Source organism: Lotus japonicus, chromosome 5 (genome assembly GCF_012489685.1).
Source record: "Lotus japonicus ecotype B-129 chromosome 5, LjGifu_v1.2".
NCBI lineage: Eukaryota > Viridiplantae > Streptophyta > Magnoliopsida > Fabales > Fabaceae > Lotus > Lotus japonicus.
In genome coordinates this window covers 66,823,269-66,838,736 of record NC_080045.1, presented here as the reverse complement: position 1 = coordinate 66,838,736, position 15,468 = coordinate 66,823,269, and the positions used below count along the sequence as shown (strand labels likewise).

Here is a 15,468-nt window from a genome sequence, read left to right as displayed (position 1 = left end):
CCCGGCCCATAATAAAACAAATAATTAGCAATTTTTATTTATTTATTGAATAGATAAATCATCTTCTTCTTCTTCTTCTTCATCATCTTCTTCTTCTGCAGTGTGAATTTGCAAACCCTGCTTCATTTCTTCTTCTTCTGGTTTGCCATGTGCAGTCTCATTTCCAAGACACACTGCCATTTTGGACAGCTTTCGTTGCCACCACTGCACAAAGGGTAAGGGGAGGTGGTGAATTTTGAAAGTGCTTTTGTTTTTTTTTGCTTTTTTGATTGGTTAGTGTTTTTGTGTGTTTGCAGGAAATTGGAATATGGAATTGTGACGGTGAAGATGCGAAGGAGGAGATTGGAGGTGGTGTGTAAGGGTATGTTGACACCCAGGAAGTTCATGCAGAGGAGGAGGAAAAACACTGTATTCAAGGATGCTGCAGATGAAGCTGAGAAGAAGAATTGGTGGAAACTCATGGAACAAATTGACCAAGCAGGTTCTGCTGTTTCAGTTCTCTCTGATGAGAAGTTGAAAAACCAGACTATTCCTAAAGACCTTGTTATTGGTACCTTGGTTAGATTTAAACAGCTCAAAAAGTGGAACCTTGTCATTGAGGTATATATAATACAACCTCATAGTTCTTCTTTATTTTGTGTTTGACTTCATATGTTGTATAATTAGGATACCTTTGGGTAAACGACTTAATTAAGAGCTTTTGGCCATAGCCATAAGCATTTATCATAGAAGCACTTATTGATAAAAACTAATTTGAGAAACTTGAAATAAGCTGAAAATAGGTTGTAGGTAAGCATAACCTCTTATTCATTAGCTAAACCCAATAGCTTATAAAAATAAGCTCAAAACAGCTTATAAGTAGACCATAAGCTATTTCTATAGGGCTTATGCTATGAGATAAGCTTAAATAAGATCTTCCAAACTGGGCCTAATTGATTAATGATTCTAATTAATTGTCTGCTGCTATATGATGGTTGTGCTCTTTAGATTCTGGAATGGCTTCGGAATCAAAGCTGGTGGGATTTTGGTAAGATGGATTTCATAATGCTTATCACTGGTTATGGAAAGCTGGGAGACTTCAATGGTGCTGAGAAGGTCTTAGCCTTGATGAATAAGAATGGTTATCCACCGAATGTGGTGTCTCAGACTTCACTCATGGAAGCATATGGAAAAGGAGGCAGATATAATAATGCTGAAGCGATATTTCGCAGGATGCAGAAATTTGGCCCTGAACCTTCGGCTGTAACTTATCAGTTAATACTTAAAACATTTGTTCAGGTAAAACATACATTTTCACCTGTGCATTTTATTTCCCTTCGAAAGTTAATTTCCCTTACAGCACTAGTGGGATTAGTTATGGTAGTGGCAGTTATTGTTGGTGTTGTATGCTTCTGTTTCCTGTAAGAAATTTTGAATAAAATTCAATATGTCAAATTTATTGATTGCCTAGTTTCTTGACTTTGATTTCTTCCAGTACTCTTAAAGAAACAAGCACCTTAAACACATTGCCTTATGTGAATTCAAACATGGAGGTTGTATGGGCTACAAATTACAACTACCATGAATTGAAACTAATCATGCGTGTCCCAAAAATGATTGTTCAAATCTAACGCATCTCCTCATGTTTCTTTGATAACTATGTTTAACTCTATATATATTTCTGTATTTATTGTACGGACTGCGGTTGAGTGTTTGGCTTGCAGTTTTGCATTTGATGACTGATACACTTGCAGGGAGATAAGTTTAAGGAAGCTGAAGAAGTGTTTGAGACTCTACTGGATGACGAAAAGTCACCTTTGAAACCAGACCAAAAGATGTTTAACATGATGATTTATATGTATAAGAAGGCTGGAAGTTATGATAAGGCTCGCAAGACATTTGCACTGATGGCTGAACGAGGAATCGAACAATCTACAGTTACATATAATAGCTTGATGTCATTTGAAACAAATTACAAGGAAGTTTCAAACATATATGATCAGGTATTTATCTATTTTTTGTGTAATCTGTGGTAGATTTGGATTCTTTCATTTCATCTCGGTTATGCTTATTTCACAGACAACACCTTTTCCCCTGAAAACTGCATATATCCTGTAAAGCTGTAACATCATATTATTTTCAAAGGAAGAAAAAACTGGTTTAAACCTAACTCATGTAAAACTAGATGGTCTAGTTATACTCTATATGAACAGCAGCAGGTTTGGTTTCATGGAGTATTTCTGTGAAATTCTAAATCTGCCTCTTTCATATAAGATAGTCGGTGATTCACAAGTACATAATCAGAACAGTTTTACGTCATTGCAAATTCCTCCAAGTGATTCGAATTGTGTTATGATCTCGTAATCTTGTTCCATGCTAACTCAATCAAAATTTTCTGAAAAATATTAAATATATATGATTGTTGAAATTTAGTCCTTATAGACAAGAGACACAAATACAGAAATACTGTCTGGAATTTCACACAGATAATTATTTCCATTAGTTTTCGTCTTGTTTTTCTCTTCTCCCTTTAATTTCTTGTTTATAATTAATTCATCAGATTTTGAAGTGAATGCCTAAATTTTAGATGCAAAGAGCTGATCTCAGACCGGACGTTGTGAGCTATGCCTTACTCATTAATGCTTATGGGAAGGCCAGGAGGGAGGAAGAAGCATTAGCTGTATTTGAAGAAATGCTTGATGCCGGTGTCAGGTATATTGGAGAATAAAATTATTACTGCATGGAATAATTTAGTGTATACATTTTTTAAAACAACTATCAGCACTTACCATACTTTGAAATGATAGTTCCATTAATAATGCAAATTTTCAAGTTTGCATCCCTGAAACCTAGAGGTTTCAAGTTTCATAATGCAAATTTTTAGCAGTCATGTATTAAAAATCTTATCTTTGTAATAAACACTTTCAAAGTGAAACATCCTTCCACTTCAATATCAGTATGTCTTTGTGTTATTGTGAGTCGTTGAGATATTCAAATTCCTATCTTTATCAACCAGGCAAACTGGTTCTTCTGTGCCTATGTATATCAATAGTTTTTCATTTAATAAGTTTTGATTGTGTGGGACTTTTTTATATAATCCCTGTTCTTTTCTTCTTCACAGACCAACTCGGAAGGCTTACAATATTTTACTTGATGCATTTTCTATATCGGGAATGGTAGAGCAGGCTCGGACTGTGTTTAAAAGCATGAGAAGGGATAGGTAAATTATGTTTTCTTTCTATCAGTAGTTTTTATATTTTAATGTTGGAAGCTTCTGCCATTTTTATTAGAGCACCACATTGTATCATTGTACTTTTTTCCATGGCTGCAGATTCATGCCAGATCTATGCTCATACACTACCATGTTATCAGCTTATGTCAATGCACCTGACATGGAGGGTGCTGAGAAGTTTTTCAAAAGATTGATACAAGATGGTTTAGAGCCTAATGTGGTCACTTATGGAGCCTTAATTAAAGGATATGCTAAGGCAAACGATCTTGAAAAGGTTGCGGAGAAGTATGAGGAAATGCTTGGGCGTGATATCAAGCCCAATCAGACAATTTTAACCACCATCATGGATGCACATGGAAAAAATGGAGACTTTGGCAGTGCTGTTCATTGGTTCAAGGAAATGGAATCAACTGGGTTTCCTCCTGATCAGAAAGCCAAAAACGTCCTTCTATCTTTGGCAACAACAGATGAAGAAAAAGACGAGGCAAATGAACTTGTGGGGCAACATTTCATTGAGAATAACAATTTACCTAAAGTTAATGGTGCTGCTAGATTTGATGATGATGATGATGACGACGACGGCGGTGATGATGCAGAACAAAATAATGATGAAGATTTTGATGTCCAGCTAGACAGTGCTTATGATGAAGAATTTCAAGTCGTCTAAGATATAGACCTAAAACAATTTTGTATGCTTGCAAATTTAGGTTCTTTGTATTTTGTTGTACAACTATATTATATCAGCACGCAATCAAAATTATTTATTTTTGCCATGATAATTACAACATCAGAAATGCTGGAGGAATTCAGCTGTCAAAAGTGTATTTTCAATGTGAAAAATCAGAAAATGCCTTTTTTTATGTCTCATTATCCATTTATTTTCATGGTATACTAATAGCTTGTTGGATTGGTGATGACATACAATTCAAAGCATTGTAACTTTGCTACATCCCATAGTGAGATGGTTAGTCTCTGCATCATCTCGCATGCACTGCAGGATGATGCAGAGACTAACCATCTCTCTCAGTGCGAGATGTTTACACTGAGCGGTAAATGACTATGAAATATGCTTTATTCCCACTATGAACCAAAATGTTGTGTACCTTGCTGTTTGTATTTGGTGTTTTATTTATGTGGCCACAAATAAACACAGATATATATGTTACCACTGACAGTGACAACATTGGTACACACTGATAACCTTGGTGCTCCTAGTCATAAATATACATTTCCATTATCTACCATTTTTCTTTCTTTCTTTCTTCTGCGATTGGAATCAAAAGACATGGACACTGTTATCTCCAGTTCAGCATCTATTCTCCCTGCGGTTCCGGTGCGTACAGTTGCTTCCATCTCTTCATCTTCATCTCTACTTCCTCTGGCTCAATGGCCCACCACAACACAGAGGCTCCTCTCCACTGGAAGAAGAAGAACAACAACAACGAGGTCCCGGAACTATTCTTCTGCGGTTCCTCAATTTACAGTGACTTGCGGTGCGGCTGTGGTGGAGATCAACGAGAGCCAGTTCAAAGACACCGTGTTGAAGGCTACCCGTCCGGTTCTGGTTGAGTTCATCGCTACTTGGTGCGGACCTTGCCGTTTGGTCACTCCTGCTATGGAATCCCTAGCTCAGGTACATCAACATGTTCTCTTGCATAAGAATCAATTCTGGAACACTAGCTTCTCCCCATTTTGACTTCAGTGTAAGAGTTTTCAAACATGCACTAGGTGTGTTTGGTTCCCAGAGGGAAACCTCATAATAAATTCTGATAGAGTAAAATCAATTTTGGATACTAATATAGATGTTTGGTTGTCATTTTGAAGAATTGATATCAGTCCCAAAATCAATTCTGCTTGAAGCTAGAGATAGTAGCTTTTGAGTTAAATATAATCAATTCTGAAGTTTTACAATTGTATTTTACATTACCCTAAAAAACTTTACTTTAAATCACTTTACTTTAAACACACTTTTACTGATTTACGATTATCAATTTTATCCAGAATCATTTGTGATGGAAGTCACTGATCATATCAAAGATAAGTCTAATAGTGCAGGAAGGGGTGTGAGCTACCCACCTTGGTGCTGGGATTTTTTTTTTGTATGTATAACCTTCATACACCGAGTGAACTTAAAGAACCATTTGTGCTTGCAAAACAAAATTATTAGGTTTGAAAACAGGCCATATTTTGACATGTGTTGCATGAATTATTAGGTTTGAGCTTTCAAAAAAATGCAACTCGTCTCACTAATCTCCTTTACTTATCTATATTTTGTGTGGTGATTCATTGAGCCTTCCCCCCATACCTCTTAAATCTGAGATGGGTAGTTTTGGTTGTATCATACTGATTTATTGTTCAAGGTGCTGAAATTTCACTGAATCAAATGATTATCATTTTCCTAGAAGATTTTTGTCGAGTACTCTTTAGGATCTTAATTTTTCTGAACTGATTTCTTTTAGGACAAAACTTGTTTATGTTGTTGCCTAATGAGAAGCTTAGAATATTTTACTAATTTGATTAATATGATAATTTCTCTCAACTTTCCCTTTTTCTATACCAGTCTCATGTTATAATGTGACAATAGTAAAACCGCATGTATGGAACTGCATCTAAGTTTTATCCTGTCTTTTATTATGATAAATTGCAGGAATATGGAGACAGATTAACAGTTGTGAAGATTGATCATGATGCCAACCCAGGGCTAGTTAAAGAGTATAAAGTTTATGGACTGCCAACCTTGATACTCTTCAAGAACGGCGAGGAAGTTCCACAAAGCAGAAGGGAAGGTGCAATTACAAAAGTGAAACTTAGGGAGTATTTGGATGCTTTATTGGAATCGGTATCATCAATTCCATAGTCATTCTGTTCAGAGAAACTACCTTGTATAAGGCAGTTTAACAGGCTTTTACAGTTTTAATCAATTGTATAATGTAATTTTATCATTTATGAAGCTGCGAGCGAATACAGCATAATGTGAAGGAAGGACTTTTATGATTTTGGTTGGGGAAGGGGGGCATGTCCTAGGACTTCCTAAAATTAAATGGTATATGCAATTTTGAGAGGATTATTGATTTGGATTTGAATCTTCTAAAGAGGATAAGTCACTTTGGAGGGTGATTTAAGATATTACAACTGTTTATTAAGAAAACAGTAACTAAGATTGTGATAATATAATGGGTACCCTAATATAATTGTACATGTATAATAAAGTATGGCGTCCTTTGAATCTCACCCATTGATTTTTCAATCAATTGTTGTGATATCTTATTTTACCCTTTTGAGTGTGTTTTAGCTGGCCCAAATAAGCCATAAGGCTCAATATCGGCGACCCAAAAGATTCACAATCAAGTTAACGTTGCGTTGGCTGGCCTAGACGACCAAAAAGAGACTCTCATCTAATAGGTGGCCTAACAAAAGTAGAATCGGCACAATTGGACTCTATAAATACTAATTTGATTGTTTAATTACAGAAGCATTATTCATTTTATTTATTATATGTTCTAGGTTATAATAATTTTTATTTGCGTTTTTAAGAATTGGGCCAAGAGTTGTAATTATTATCTTAATTTTATTAGTGCATCATAACAACATTTTTTTTGAAACAATCATAACAACATTATGAAGAAGTCAACTTGGTTAACTACATTAGGTTAATGAAAAAGAACAGAGCTTGCTGAAATTCAAACTTTATTGAACTTTGATACCAAATATTACAATTATAATACAACCGTCACACTCTTAGCTTGTGAAAATTGAACTATATATTACAATTTGATACCAAAATTTTAAATAGAATCATCATTTTCATTTTACTATATTCATCGATGTCCTTTCAAAAAAACTATATTCATCAATGTATGTGCAATGAACATGCTTATGTAGTTCAGTTTTCGATGGTGTTCTTGCGGTTATCATTGTTGTCAGCTGCAGGAACAATCTTTGACCAGAACCAATGTGACCTCCACACACTGTTCATCTCTTCAATTGGGACTCCCTTGGTCTCAGGCAAAAACAATGCAACAAAGATGGTCATGATGACCACAAACCCAGCAAAGAAGAAGAAGAGTCCAAATTTCAAGTGGCAGAGCATGGAGAGGAAAATCTGAGCAATGGCGAAGGTGAACAACATGTTAACAGCAACATTGAGGGCTTGACCAGCAGATCGAACCTCGAGAGAGCAGATTTCACTAGGCACCAACCATCCCAATGGACCCCATGACCAGGCAAAGGCTGCAACATATGCACAAATGAAGAACAAGAGAAGGTTGGCTTCTCCCTTGGTGAATGATCCTTCACCACTCACTCCAAACTTCAAAGCAATCATGGTTCCAACAGCAATCTGCAAACAATCATTTTGACATTTAAATTAGTCATGCTATATATTGTATAATTTTAAGTATCCATTGTGAGTTAAGTTGAAGCAAATTTTCACCTGGGAAATCAACATTTGGACACCACCTTCAAGGAACAAGAGCCTCCTTCCGAACTTGTCAACTGAGAAGATGGAAACAAATGTGGCAAGCACATTAACACCTCCAGAGATAACAGCAGACATGAGAGCAGCATCATCACCAAAACCAAGAGTCTTGAAGAGGACAGGGGCGTAGAACATGATGACATTGATACCGGTGAGTTGCTGGAAGAATGGGATCAAAGAGCAGAAAACCATCTGAGGCTTGTAAACTGGCTTTGTGATGTTCTTCCATGGGTGTTCCACCTTCTTGGATGCCTCACTAGCATCAATGAGGTCATGGAACTCCTCGTCGACGTTCTCAATTCCGCGAATCTTCTGCAACATTGTCCTTGCTTGTTCCTTCTGGCCTCTTTCAATCAAGGAGTTAGGTGTGTCACCCAAGAAAAGTGATCCCACACATAGCAACACTGCTGGAACAGCTCCAACACCCAAAGAGATTCTCCATCCATTGTCAAGCTTTGATGTCCAGTAGTTGATCAAGTTTGCAACTAGGATTCCAATGGTGATCATCATTTGGAAGCACATGTTGAGTGCACCTCTGATCTTGGCTGGTGCCATTTCAGACAAGTACACTGGCACAGACTGATAAACAAACAACAATTGAGATATAGCAATTAGTCATCATGGATGAACATTTCGTAATTGAAATTTGAACCATAATGTTTACTAAATTAGTCATCTGATATGTATCCTCTCATGTGGAAATTTCATATGATTTTGTCAAGAGAGAGGATCTGAGTTGTTAAAATGGCAATTTCTTGGTAGAAAAGAGAAATCAGGACAATGATACTAATTGATTCTTACCTGATTACAGTACCCGACACCAAAACCAAGCAACAGACGACCAATGATAAGCATCTCAATGTTGACGGCAAAACCATTCAACAATGCACCAACAAGGAAAAACAAGCCACCAGCAAACATGGAGGTCTTGCGTCCAAGCATCCTTGTGGTTGTGGATGCAAAGAAAGAAGCTATCAATGCAGCAAGGTACAAGGAAGAGGTGAACAAAGTGAGGAGCTCATTGTCAAATTTGCAATATTCACTTTCATGGCCGGATTCATCTTTCATTTGTTTGTAAACACCCGGGAAGAATTTGACTAAGAATGGCTCCATGGAAGTCACTCCTCCTGTGATACCAAGATCGTATCCGAAGAGGAGTCCTCCCATGGCCGCCACGAAGCATGTCACAAGCACGAATGCGGTGACCTTGCCATCAAATTCCTTTGCCTTTCCTGAATCAACATAAGCTCCGCCCGCCATCTTTTATGATTATTGTAAATGTTGGTAATAGCGAGTTTTCTTGTAGTGATTCCGGGGGTGAAGAACAAATGTTTGAGATGAATCTTTGGGTTAATGGATTTGTTTACAAACAAACAGCCATGTGATAAATGCTCCCTGTTCCTTCCTCTTCCCTATTATTTGCTTCTCTCGTTGCTTTTCTCTTGGAGGAATTCAGGTTTATATAGTGGTAGGGTAGTAACTAAAAATAGGGCTACTTATCTGCTAAGCCTGTCTTTCATGCCATATTTAGGTTACTTAGACTTGTATGATAGGATTGAAGATATGGTTTAGAATTGGCTACAAAATAGGAAGGCAAATACTATTTTCTTTTCTTATTTATGTTGTCTCAGTCAAATATACTAATTTTGAGAAAAACTACAATTCATGGATAATATTTACTGTTTATGCTGTGCTGGATAAGAGATTAGATATATTTTTGTGGTAATGGATAGTGGGGGGAAAATCAATCTAAAATTATCAACATCATCAGTTATTTTTAGGAAAAGTTTTGTTAATCATAGTTAAGGTAGTTTTGTTATATATATATATATATATATATATATATATATATATATATATATATATATATATTTGGATATTCTTACAACTGGATTTCCAGATTTTCTAACACAGTTTCTCACAAAATATTATCATGTTTAGTTGTTACCATCAAGTTGTAATTATAACTATAACTGTCTCATTAATTAATTTACTTAAAAATTAAAATGTGAGATGATAAACATGACCGAAGACACTTTATGACATTAGATGATAATATGAGAATGAATTACAAATGATAAAAAGTGATTTTTATGTGTAAAAAATTAAAACACAAGTATAAAGTAGGGGGGGACCTTATAAATGTGCACATGTGATTGTTAAGCGTTAACTTCCAAGTTGTTAAGATAAAATATTACTATCACTTAAAAACCTTCATTTAATCACATCTCTCTCAAATGCACTTTTTTACTATAAAGAGTTTCATCTTAAAAATCTTTCCATTGAAAGTGACTCTACCCTCGCGATAGAATTAATAAATAATAGATGAATTTACACTTGTAAACTTCATAATAAGTTAAATTTGGGTGATTTCTTAAATGAAGAGATAAATTGTCAAGGGATGTTTTATATCTTTAGAGAATCAAATATCATTACATTATCTAAAAAAAAATTAGTATGGTTATTCTCAAGGTCATACTCATTGAAATAAATATTTTGTTTTCAATAAGAAGAAGAAATGAAAATTGCTACGGACGTCCAGTCGTGGTTCACATTAATAAAGGTTGATGATTAAGATTTAAGAGGGTTTATAGGTGTTTATCTAAGGCAAGAAAAGTGTTTTTAGTTGGAATGATGACACTTAAGAAAAGAAGGTATTGAAGCTTCTATGGACTAATGGAGTATTGAGTCTTCTCATCGTCGGAATAGATCAACTTTCATCTTCGTAAAGTATTTAGTTTCAAATCCGTAAAAGCAGAGGAAGGAAGCATGGTCGTATGGTAGTAGAGTTGCTTCCATCAATGGCTTCGTCATTGAAACTCAAACTCTTCAAATGCTCATTTTCTTCTTCTTCCTCTGCTTCTTCTTCTTCTTCTTCTTCTTCTTCTTCTTCATTGGCAGATACCCTCATCTCCATCTTCACCACCAAAGGACCCACCGCGCCGGAACTCAACCAAATCGCCCCCACACTCACCCCTCCCCTCGTTGAGTCCGTCCTCAAACGCCTCCGCAGCTGGAAGCTCGCTCATTCCTTCTTCAACTGGGCTTCCGCCCAACACCAACATGGCTATCGCCACTCCTGCTACACCATCAATGCCATCGCCACCATCTTCTCCCGTTCCCGCAAACCCGCTCCTCTCAGATCCCTCGCCAAACACGTCCTCTCCAACCCCTCTTGCTCCTTCACCCCTGGCGCTCTTGGTTTCTTCATCCGCTGCCTCGGTTCCCTCGGGTTAGTTCGGGAAGCCAACGAGGTGTTCGATGAAATGCGCGTGAAGGGTCTCTGTGTTCCCAATGACTACTGCTACAACTGCTTGTTAGAGGTTATATCAAAGTCTGGTTCTATTGATTTGATGGAGATGAGGTTGAATGAAATGAGGGAGGTTGGGTGGGGGTTTGATAAGTACACGCTGACACCGGTGATGCAAGCTTATTGCAATGCTCGCAGGTTTGAACAGGCTTTCGGGGTGTACAAGACAATGCAGGAGAAGGGTTGGGTCGATGAACGTGTTTGCTCGATGATGGCGTTGTCTTTTACCAAGTGGGGCGAGGTGGATAAGGCGTTTGAGTTGGTGGACAGAATGGGTGAACGTGGAATGAGACTGAGTGAGAAGACTTTTTGTGTTTTGATTCATGGGTTTGTCAAGGAGTCCCGTCTGGATAAGGCCCTCCAATTGCTTGATAAAATGCGCGGGGCTGGTTTCACTCCTGACGTTTCCTTGTATGATGTTCTGATTGAAGGATTGTGCAGGAACAAGGACACGGACAAAGCTTTGAGCTTGCTTCGGGAAATGAAGGAATTTGGCGTTGAGCCGGATGTTGGAATATTTACAAAATTGATATCATCTGTCTCGGATAGAAGCGTGCTTGCACAATTACTGGAAGAAGTTCCGGAGGAAGAAGATGATAAAACTCTTGTTTTGATTTACAATGCTGTTTTGACTGGTTATGTGAGTGATGGGTTAATGGATGAAGCTTGTCACCTACTTCAGAGGATGATTAAATGCAAATCTAGTTCTGATGCTCAGATGGATACTTTCCTCAGGGTCAAGAGATTGGTTTTTCCCAATACCACTTCCTTTAGCATTGTAATTGATGGCTTACTAAAAAATGGACAGTTGGACCTTGCCCTGAGCCTCTTCAATGATATGCAACAATCTGTTGGTAAACCAAATGTTTTGATTTACAACAATCTGATCAATGGGCTCTGCAATTCCAATAGATTGGAGGAGAGTCGTGAGCTCTTGAGAGAGATGAAAGAATCAGGAATTGAACCAACTCATTTCACTTACAACTCAATATATGGATGCCTGTGTAAAAGAAAGGATGTTGTAGGAGCCAGTGATATGTTAAAGGAAATCCGTGTTTGCGGGCATGAGCCGTGGATAAAACATTCCACCCTTCTTGTGAAAGAGCTATGTGATCATGGGAGGGCTGTAGAAGCATGTAACTTTCTTGACACCATGGTTCAACAGGGTTTCCTTCCTGATATAGTTTCCTATTCTGCAGCAATCAGTGGCTTGATCAAGATTCAGAAAATGGATCAAGCATTGGACGTGTTCAAGAATTTGTGTTCTCTTGGTCGCTGTCCTGATGTGGTTGCTTTTAACGTATTGATAGGAGGGCTCTGCAAAGCCGACAGATTCACAGAGGCTGAAAACTTACTGGATGAGATGGTTGGAAGGGGTCTTTCTCCCTCAGTTGTTACCTACAATTTGCTTATAGATGCCTTGTGCAAAAACGGTAATATTGAGAAGACTATGGCACTTCTTTCCAGAATGTCTGGAGAAGACAGGGAGCCCAATGTCATCACATACACAACTCTGGTGGACGGGTTATGCAGAGCGGAAAAACCTGATGATGCTCTCTTGGTCTGGGATGAGATGGGAAAAAGGGGTTGCCATCCAAATCGAATTGCTTTCATGGCACTTATTTATGGTCTTTGCAAATGCTACAGGCCAACTGAAGCCCTCTGTTACCTACGTGAAATGGAACAGAAAGAAATGAAACCGGACTCTTTCATTTATATTGCATTGCTAAATGCTTTTCTGTCTGATCTAAATTTGACCTCTGCATTTGAGATTTTCAAGGAGATGGTTGATTTGGGATTTTTTCCAGAATCGTATGATAAAAATTACTCTATTGCAATAGATGCAATACTCAAGTTTTCTAGGGATCAAAGAACATCCTCAGATATCCAAGTTCTAATGGAAGAGAGGAAAATTCCTAGAGTGCCTACTTGAACTGTTTGAAGTGAGAGGTTAGTCAAATGGAGTCAATCATTTTTGTCAATTGCCGAAGGAAATAAATGTTACACATCAGATTGATAGGACGAGGACACAAACATGCACATAAAAGAAAAACACATTAGTTACTTCACTCCTGTGATAATATGCCTAAGAGAATGTGACTCTGGAATTTATCAAGATATATATTACTTGTGAAGTTGGTAGTTGGAAAAAGTAATCATAGGAAAATGAGGAAATCATATTTGCAACTAATATGTCTGCAGAAAGGCCATGTTTTCAAGGATGCCATGGACCAAATCGACCAGACCTTTTCTGCTGTTTCCGTTCTTTATGATGAGAAGATAAAAAACCAAACTATTCCTAAAGACCTTGTGATTGGTACCTTGGTTAGATTTGAACAACTCAAAAGGTGGAACCTTGTCATTGAGGTATATATACAACTCTATACACCATTCTTTGTTTTATGTTTGACTTCAGATGTTGTATAATTATTTGGTTTTAATTCTTAAATGATTCTAATTATTTGCCTGCTTCCACATTCTTTTTTCCCTGAAAGTTGGACATACCTTTAACATCATTTTATTTTATTATTTCCAAAAGAAGAAATAACTGGTTTTAATCTGACTTATATAAAACTAGACCATCTAGTTTTACTCTACATTAATAGCAACAGGTTTGGATCTCTGGAGGATTTCTGTGAACTAGATGGTCTCGTTATATAAGATTGCCAGTAATTCATAAGTACATACTCTGTTTTCAACTGTTTTGGAATGCAAAATTTCTTCAGTTTCCTGGATCTGAAAGAGAGTGCCGGGTTCTCCTAATAACTAAAAAGTGTATCATACCTGAATCTAACTCGAGATTTTGTCTCAATTCATATTTAGCCCGAGCAATCGGTATTTGTGATCTCGTCTATTTTGCTTCTCCCACAAATCTTACTGAGTTCCTCCCTATCTTTACCAACCACACTAATATCTTCAGTGCCTATATATACAAATATTTTAATGCATGAAAAGGGATAGGTAAATTATGTTTCCTTTCTACAGTAGTTTCTATATTTTAATGTTGGAAGCATTCTGGTATTGTTTATTAGTGCACAACATTGAATCATTGTACTTTTTTCCGTGACTGCAGATACATGCCAGATCTTTGCTCATAAACTACCAAGTTATCAGCTTATGTCAATGCACCTGACATGGAGGGTGCTGAGAAGTTTTTCAAAAGATTGATACAAGATGGTTTTAGAGCTTAATGTGGTTACTTATGGAACCTTAATTAAAGGCTATGCTAAGATAAATGATCTTGAGAAGGTGCTGGAGAAGTATGAGGAAATGCTTGGGCGTGGTATCAAGGAAATAGAGTCCACCGGTGATCACGAAGCCAAAAACACCCTATCTTTAGACAAAGCAAGATGTAGAGAAAGAAAAGAAGCTAATGAGCTTGTGGGGCATTTCAATGAAAATAACAATTTAATTAAAGTTAATCGCGCTGCTAGATTTGATGATGATGATGAAAAGATAATTATGAATATTTTGATCCCCAATTAGTCGGTCCGACACTACAAGTTTTGTACACTTGCAAGTTTAGGCTTTGTATTTTGTTGTACACTACATATTAGCTCCCAATTGAAATTATAATAATTTTTTAAATAATGTAAAAAATAAAATAATTTACCAAAACAAATACAGTTTAAAAACAATTTACCAACATGGGGCTGTTTGTGACCGAATCTTAGAGAGGGCAATTCCGTCACATATTTGTTAACAACTATTTCGTTCAAATGGAATTTGGGACGGAATAAACCCCTCTCTAACTTTCCGTCGCTAATTTGCGGCTAACAAAGGTTTTGTGACAGACATATATTCCGTCGCAAATGCGCTGATAAGGATTTGTGTCAGATATACTTTCCGTCGCAAAGGTTCGTTGCAGATTTAACTCGCAAACACGCTGACAAGGATTTTGATACGTATTTTCTTTCCGTCCCAAAATCGCTAACAAGGATTTTGTGACGGATTTGGTTTCCGTCGCAAATATCAATTTCTCTCTACTCCCCTATCAAAACTTATTGATAATTTGTTTTTAAACTATTTTTTTGGTAAATAGTTTTATTTTTTATATTATTCGAAGAAAAATCCCCAAATTATTTTACTTTTATCTTTTGCTTGATTTAGGAGATGGAAGGCTCCATTTCCTTGGTTGATTCACTACATAGTGAAAAATAATGCAATACTTAAACCATCCCAAAATTTAAGCTTTAAGTTAGAAATGAGTGGTTATATTTTATTGATTTAGCATGCCCTCTCACACAAGAATTCATTGAGCTTGAAGTATGGGCAATGCACAAGCTCATTTAACTTATGTTAAAATTCAACTTTTTCCTTTCAAAAAAAAAAATCAACTTTTTATTAAAATAATGAGAGGCAACCAGGATTGAACTTTAAACCACTTAACCATATATACTCTAATGTCACAGCTGCCCTTTAAAAAGAGATGACAACAAGGATCAAACTCTAGATAATGGGGGATTATAA

The 15,468-nt window shown here is 36.8% G+C and overlaps 4 protein-coding genes across 5 annotated transcripts; 3 read left to right on the top strand and 1 right to left on the bottom strand.

Moving 5' to 3' along the window:
- Positions 1 to 67: 67 nt before the first annotated feature.
- On the top strand, positions 68 to 3,990 carry LOC130717722 (pentatricopeptide repeat-containing protein At3g59040). Its single transcript, XM_057568064.1, has 7 exons — positions 68 to 215; positions 297 to 600; positions 988 to 1,278; positions 1,734 to 1,982; positions 2,567 to 2,691; positions 3,101 to 3,199; positions 3,311 to 3,990. The coding sequence occupies exons 1-7, from the start codon at positions 148 to 150 to the stop codon at positions 3,876 to 3,878; spliced, it is 1,704 nt and encodes a 567-aa protein (XP_057424047.1). The 5' UTR covers positions 68 to 147; the 3' UTR covers positions 3,879 to 3,990.
- A 411-nt stretch (positions 3,991 to 4,401) lies between these two features.
- Positions 4,402 to 6,288, top strand: LOC130717723 (thioredoxin X, chloroplastic). The gene is made up of 2 exons (XM_057568065.1): positions 4,402 to 4,844; positions 5,859 to 6,288. The coding sequence occupies exons 1-2, from the start codon at positions 4,497 to 4,499 to the stop codon at positions 6,066 to 6,068; spliced, it is 558 nt and encodes a 185-aa protein (XP_057424048.1). The 5' UTR covers positions 4,402 to 4,496; the 3' UTR covers positions 6,069 to 6,288.
- A 593-nt stretch (positions 6,289 to 6,881) lies between these two features.
- Positions 6,882 to 9,144, bottom strand: LOC130718670 (sugar transport protein 10). The gene is made up of 3 exons (XM_057569291.1): positions 8,490 to 9,144; positions 7,644 to 8,267; positions 6,882 to 7,550 (listed from the first exon to the last, which is right to left on the bottom strand). Exons 1-3 carry the CDS (start codon positions 8,946 to 8,948, stop codon positions 7,095 to 7,097), a joined length of 1,539 nt encoding a protein of 512 aa, XP_057425274.1. The 5' UTR covers positions 8,949 to 9,144; the 3' UTR covers positions 6,882 to 7,094.
- Positions 9,145 to 10,227: 1,083 nt separating this feature from the next.
- On the top strand, positions 10,228 to 14,640 carry LOC130721050 (putative pentatricopeptide repeat-containing protein At5g08310, mitochondrial). 2 transcript variants are annotated; one of them, XM_057571781.1, is made up of 3 exons: positions 10,228 to 12,948; positions 13,201 to 13,365; positions 14,072 to 14,640. In XM_057571781.1, exon 1 carries the CDS (start codon positions 10,466 to 10,468, stop codon positions 12,929 to 12,931), a length of 2,466 nt encoding a protein of 821 aa, XP_057427764.1. In that variant the 5' UTR covers positions 10,228 to 10,465; the 3' UTR covers positions 12,932 to 12,948; positions 13,201 to 13,365; positions 14,072 to 14,640. The 2 variants fall into 2 exon arrangements, with proteins under 2 accessions (XP_057427764.1, XP_057427763.1); XM_057571780.1 differs by having other exon boundaries at positions 10,228 to 13,365; positions 14,072 to 14,639.
- The last annotated feature ends 828 nt before the right edge of the window (positions 14,641 to 15,468 follow it).

What these genes read in the sequence shown, in the direction of transcription:
- LOC130717723 (XM_057568065.1), top strand. Translation starts at nt 4,497, where the DNA reads ATGGACACTGTTATCTCCAGTTCAGCATCTATTCTCCCTGCGGTTCCG. An exon ending in CTATGGAATCCCTAGCTCAG is followed by an intron (nt 4,845 to 5,858) that starts GTACATCAACAT and finishes GATAAATTGCAG; the next exon opens with GAATATGGAGACAGATTAAC.
- LOC130717722 (XM_057568064.1), top strand. Translation starts at nt 148, where the DNA reads ATGTGCAGTCTCATTTCCAAGACACACTGCCATTTTGGACAGCTTTCG. An exon ending in AGTGGAACCTTGTCATTGAG is followed by an intron (nt 601 to 987) that starts GTATATATAATA and finishes TGTGCTCTTTAG; the next exon opens with ATTCTGGAATGGCTTCGGAA. An exon ending in AAAAGCATGAGAAGGGATAG is followed by an intron (nt 3,200 to 3,310) that starts GTAAATTATGTT and finishes CCATGGCTGCAG; the next exon opens with ATTCATGCCAGATCTATGCT.
- LOC130721050 (XM_057571781.1), top strand. Translation starts at nt 10,466, where the DNA reads ATGGTAGTAGAGTTGCTTCCATCAATGGCTTCGTCATTGAAACTCAAA.
- LOC130718670 (XM_057569291.1), bottom strand. Translation starts at nt 8,948, where the DNA reads ATGGCGGGCGGAGCTTATGTTGATTCAGGAAAGGCAAAGGAATTTGAT. An exon ending in GTGTCGGGTACTGTAATCAG is followed by an intron (nt 8,268 to 8,489) that starts GTAAGAATCAAT and finishes TTTGTTTATCAG; the next exon opens with TCTGTGCCAGTGTACTTGTC. An exon ending in TCCAAATGTTGATTTCCCAG is followed by an intron (nt 7,551 to 7,643) that starts GTGAAAATTTGC and finishes GATTGTTTGCAG; the next exon opens with ATTGCTGTTGGAACCATGAT.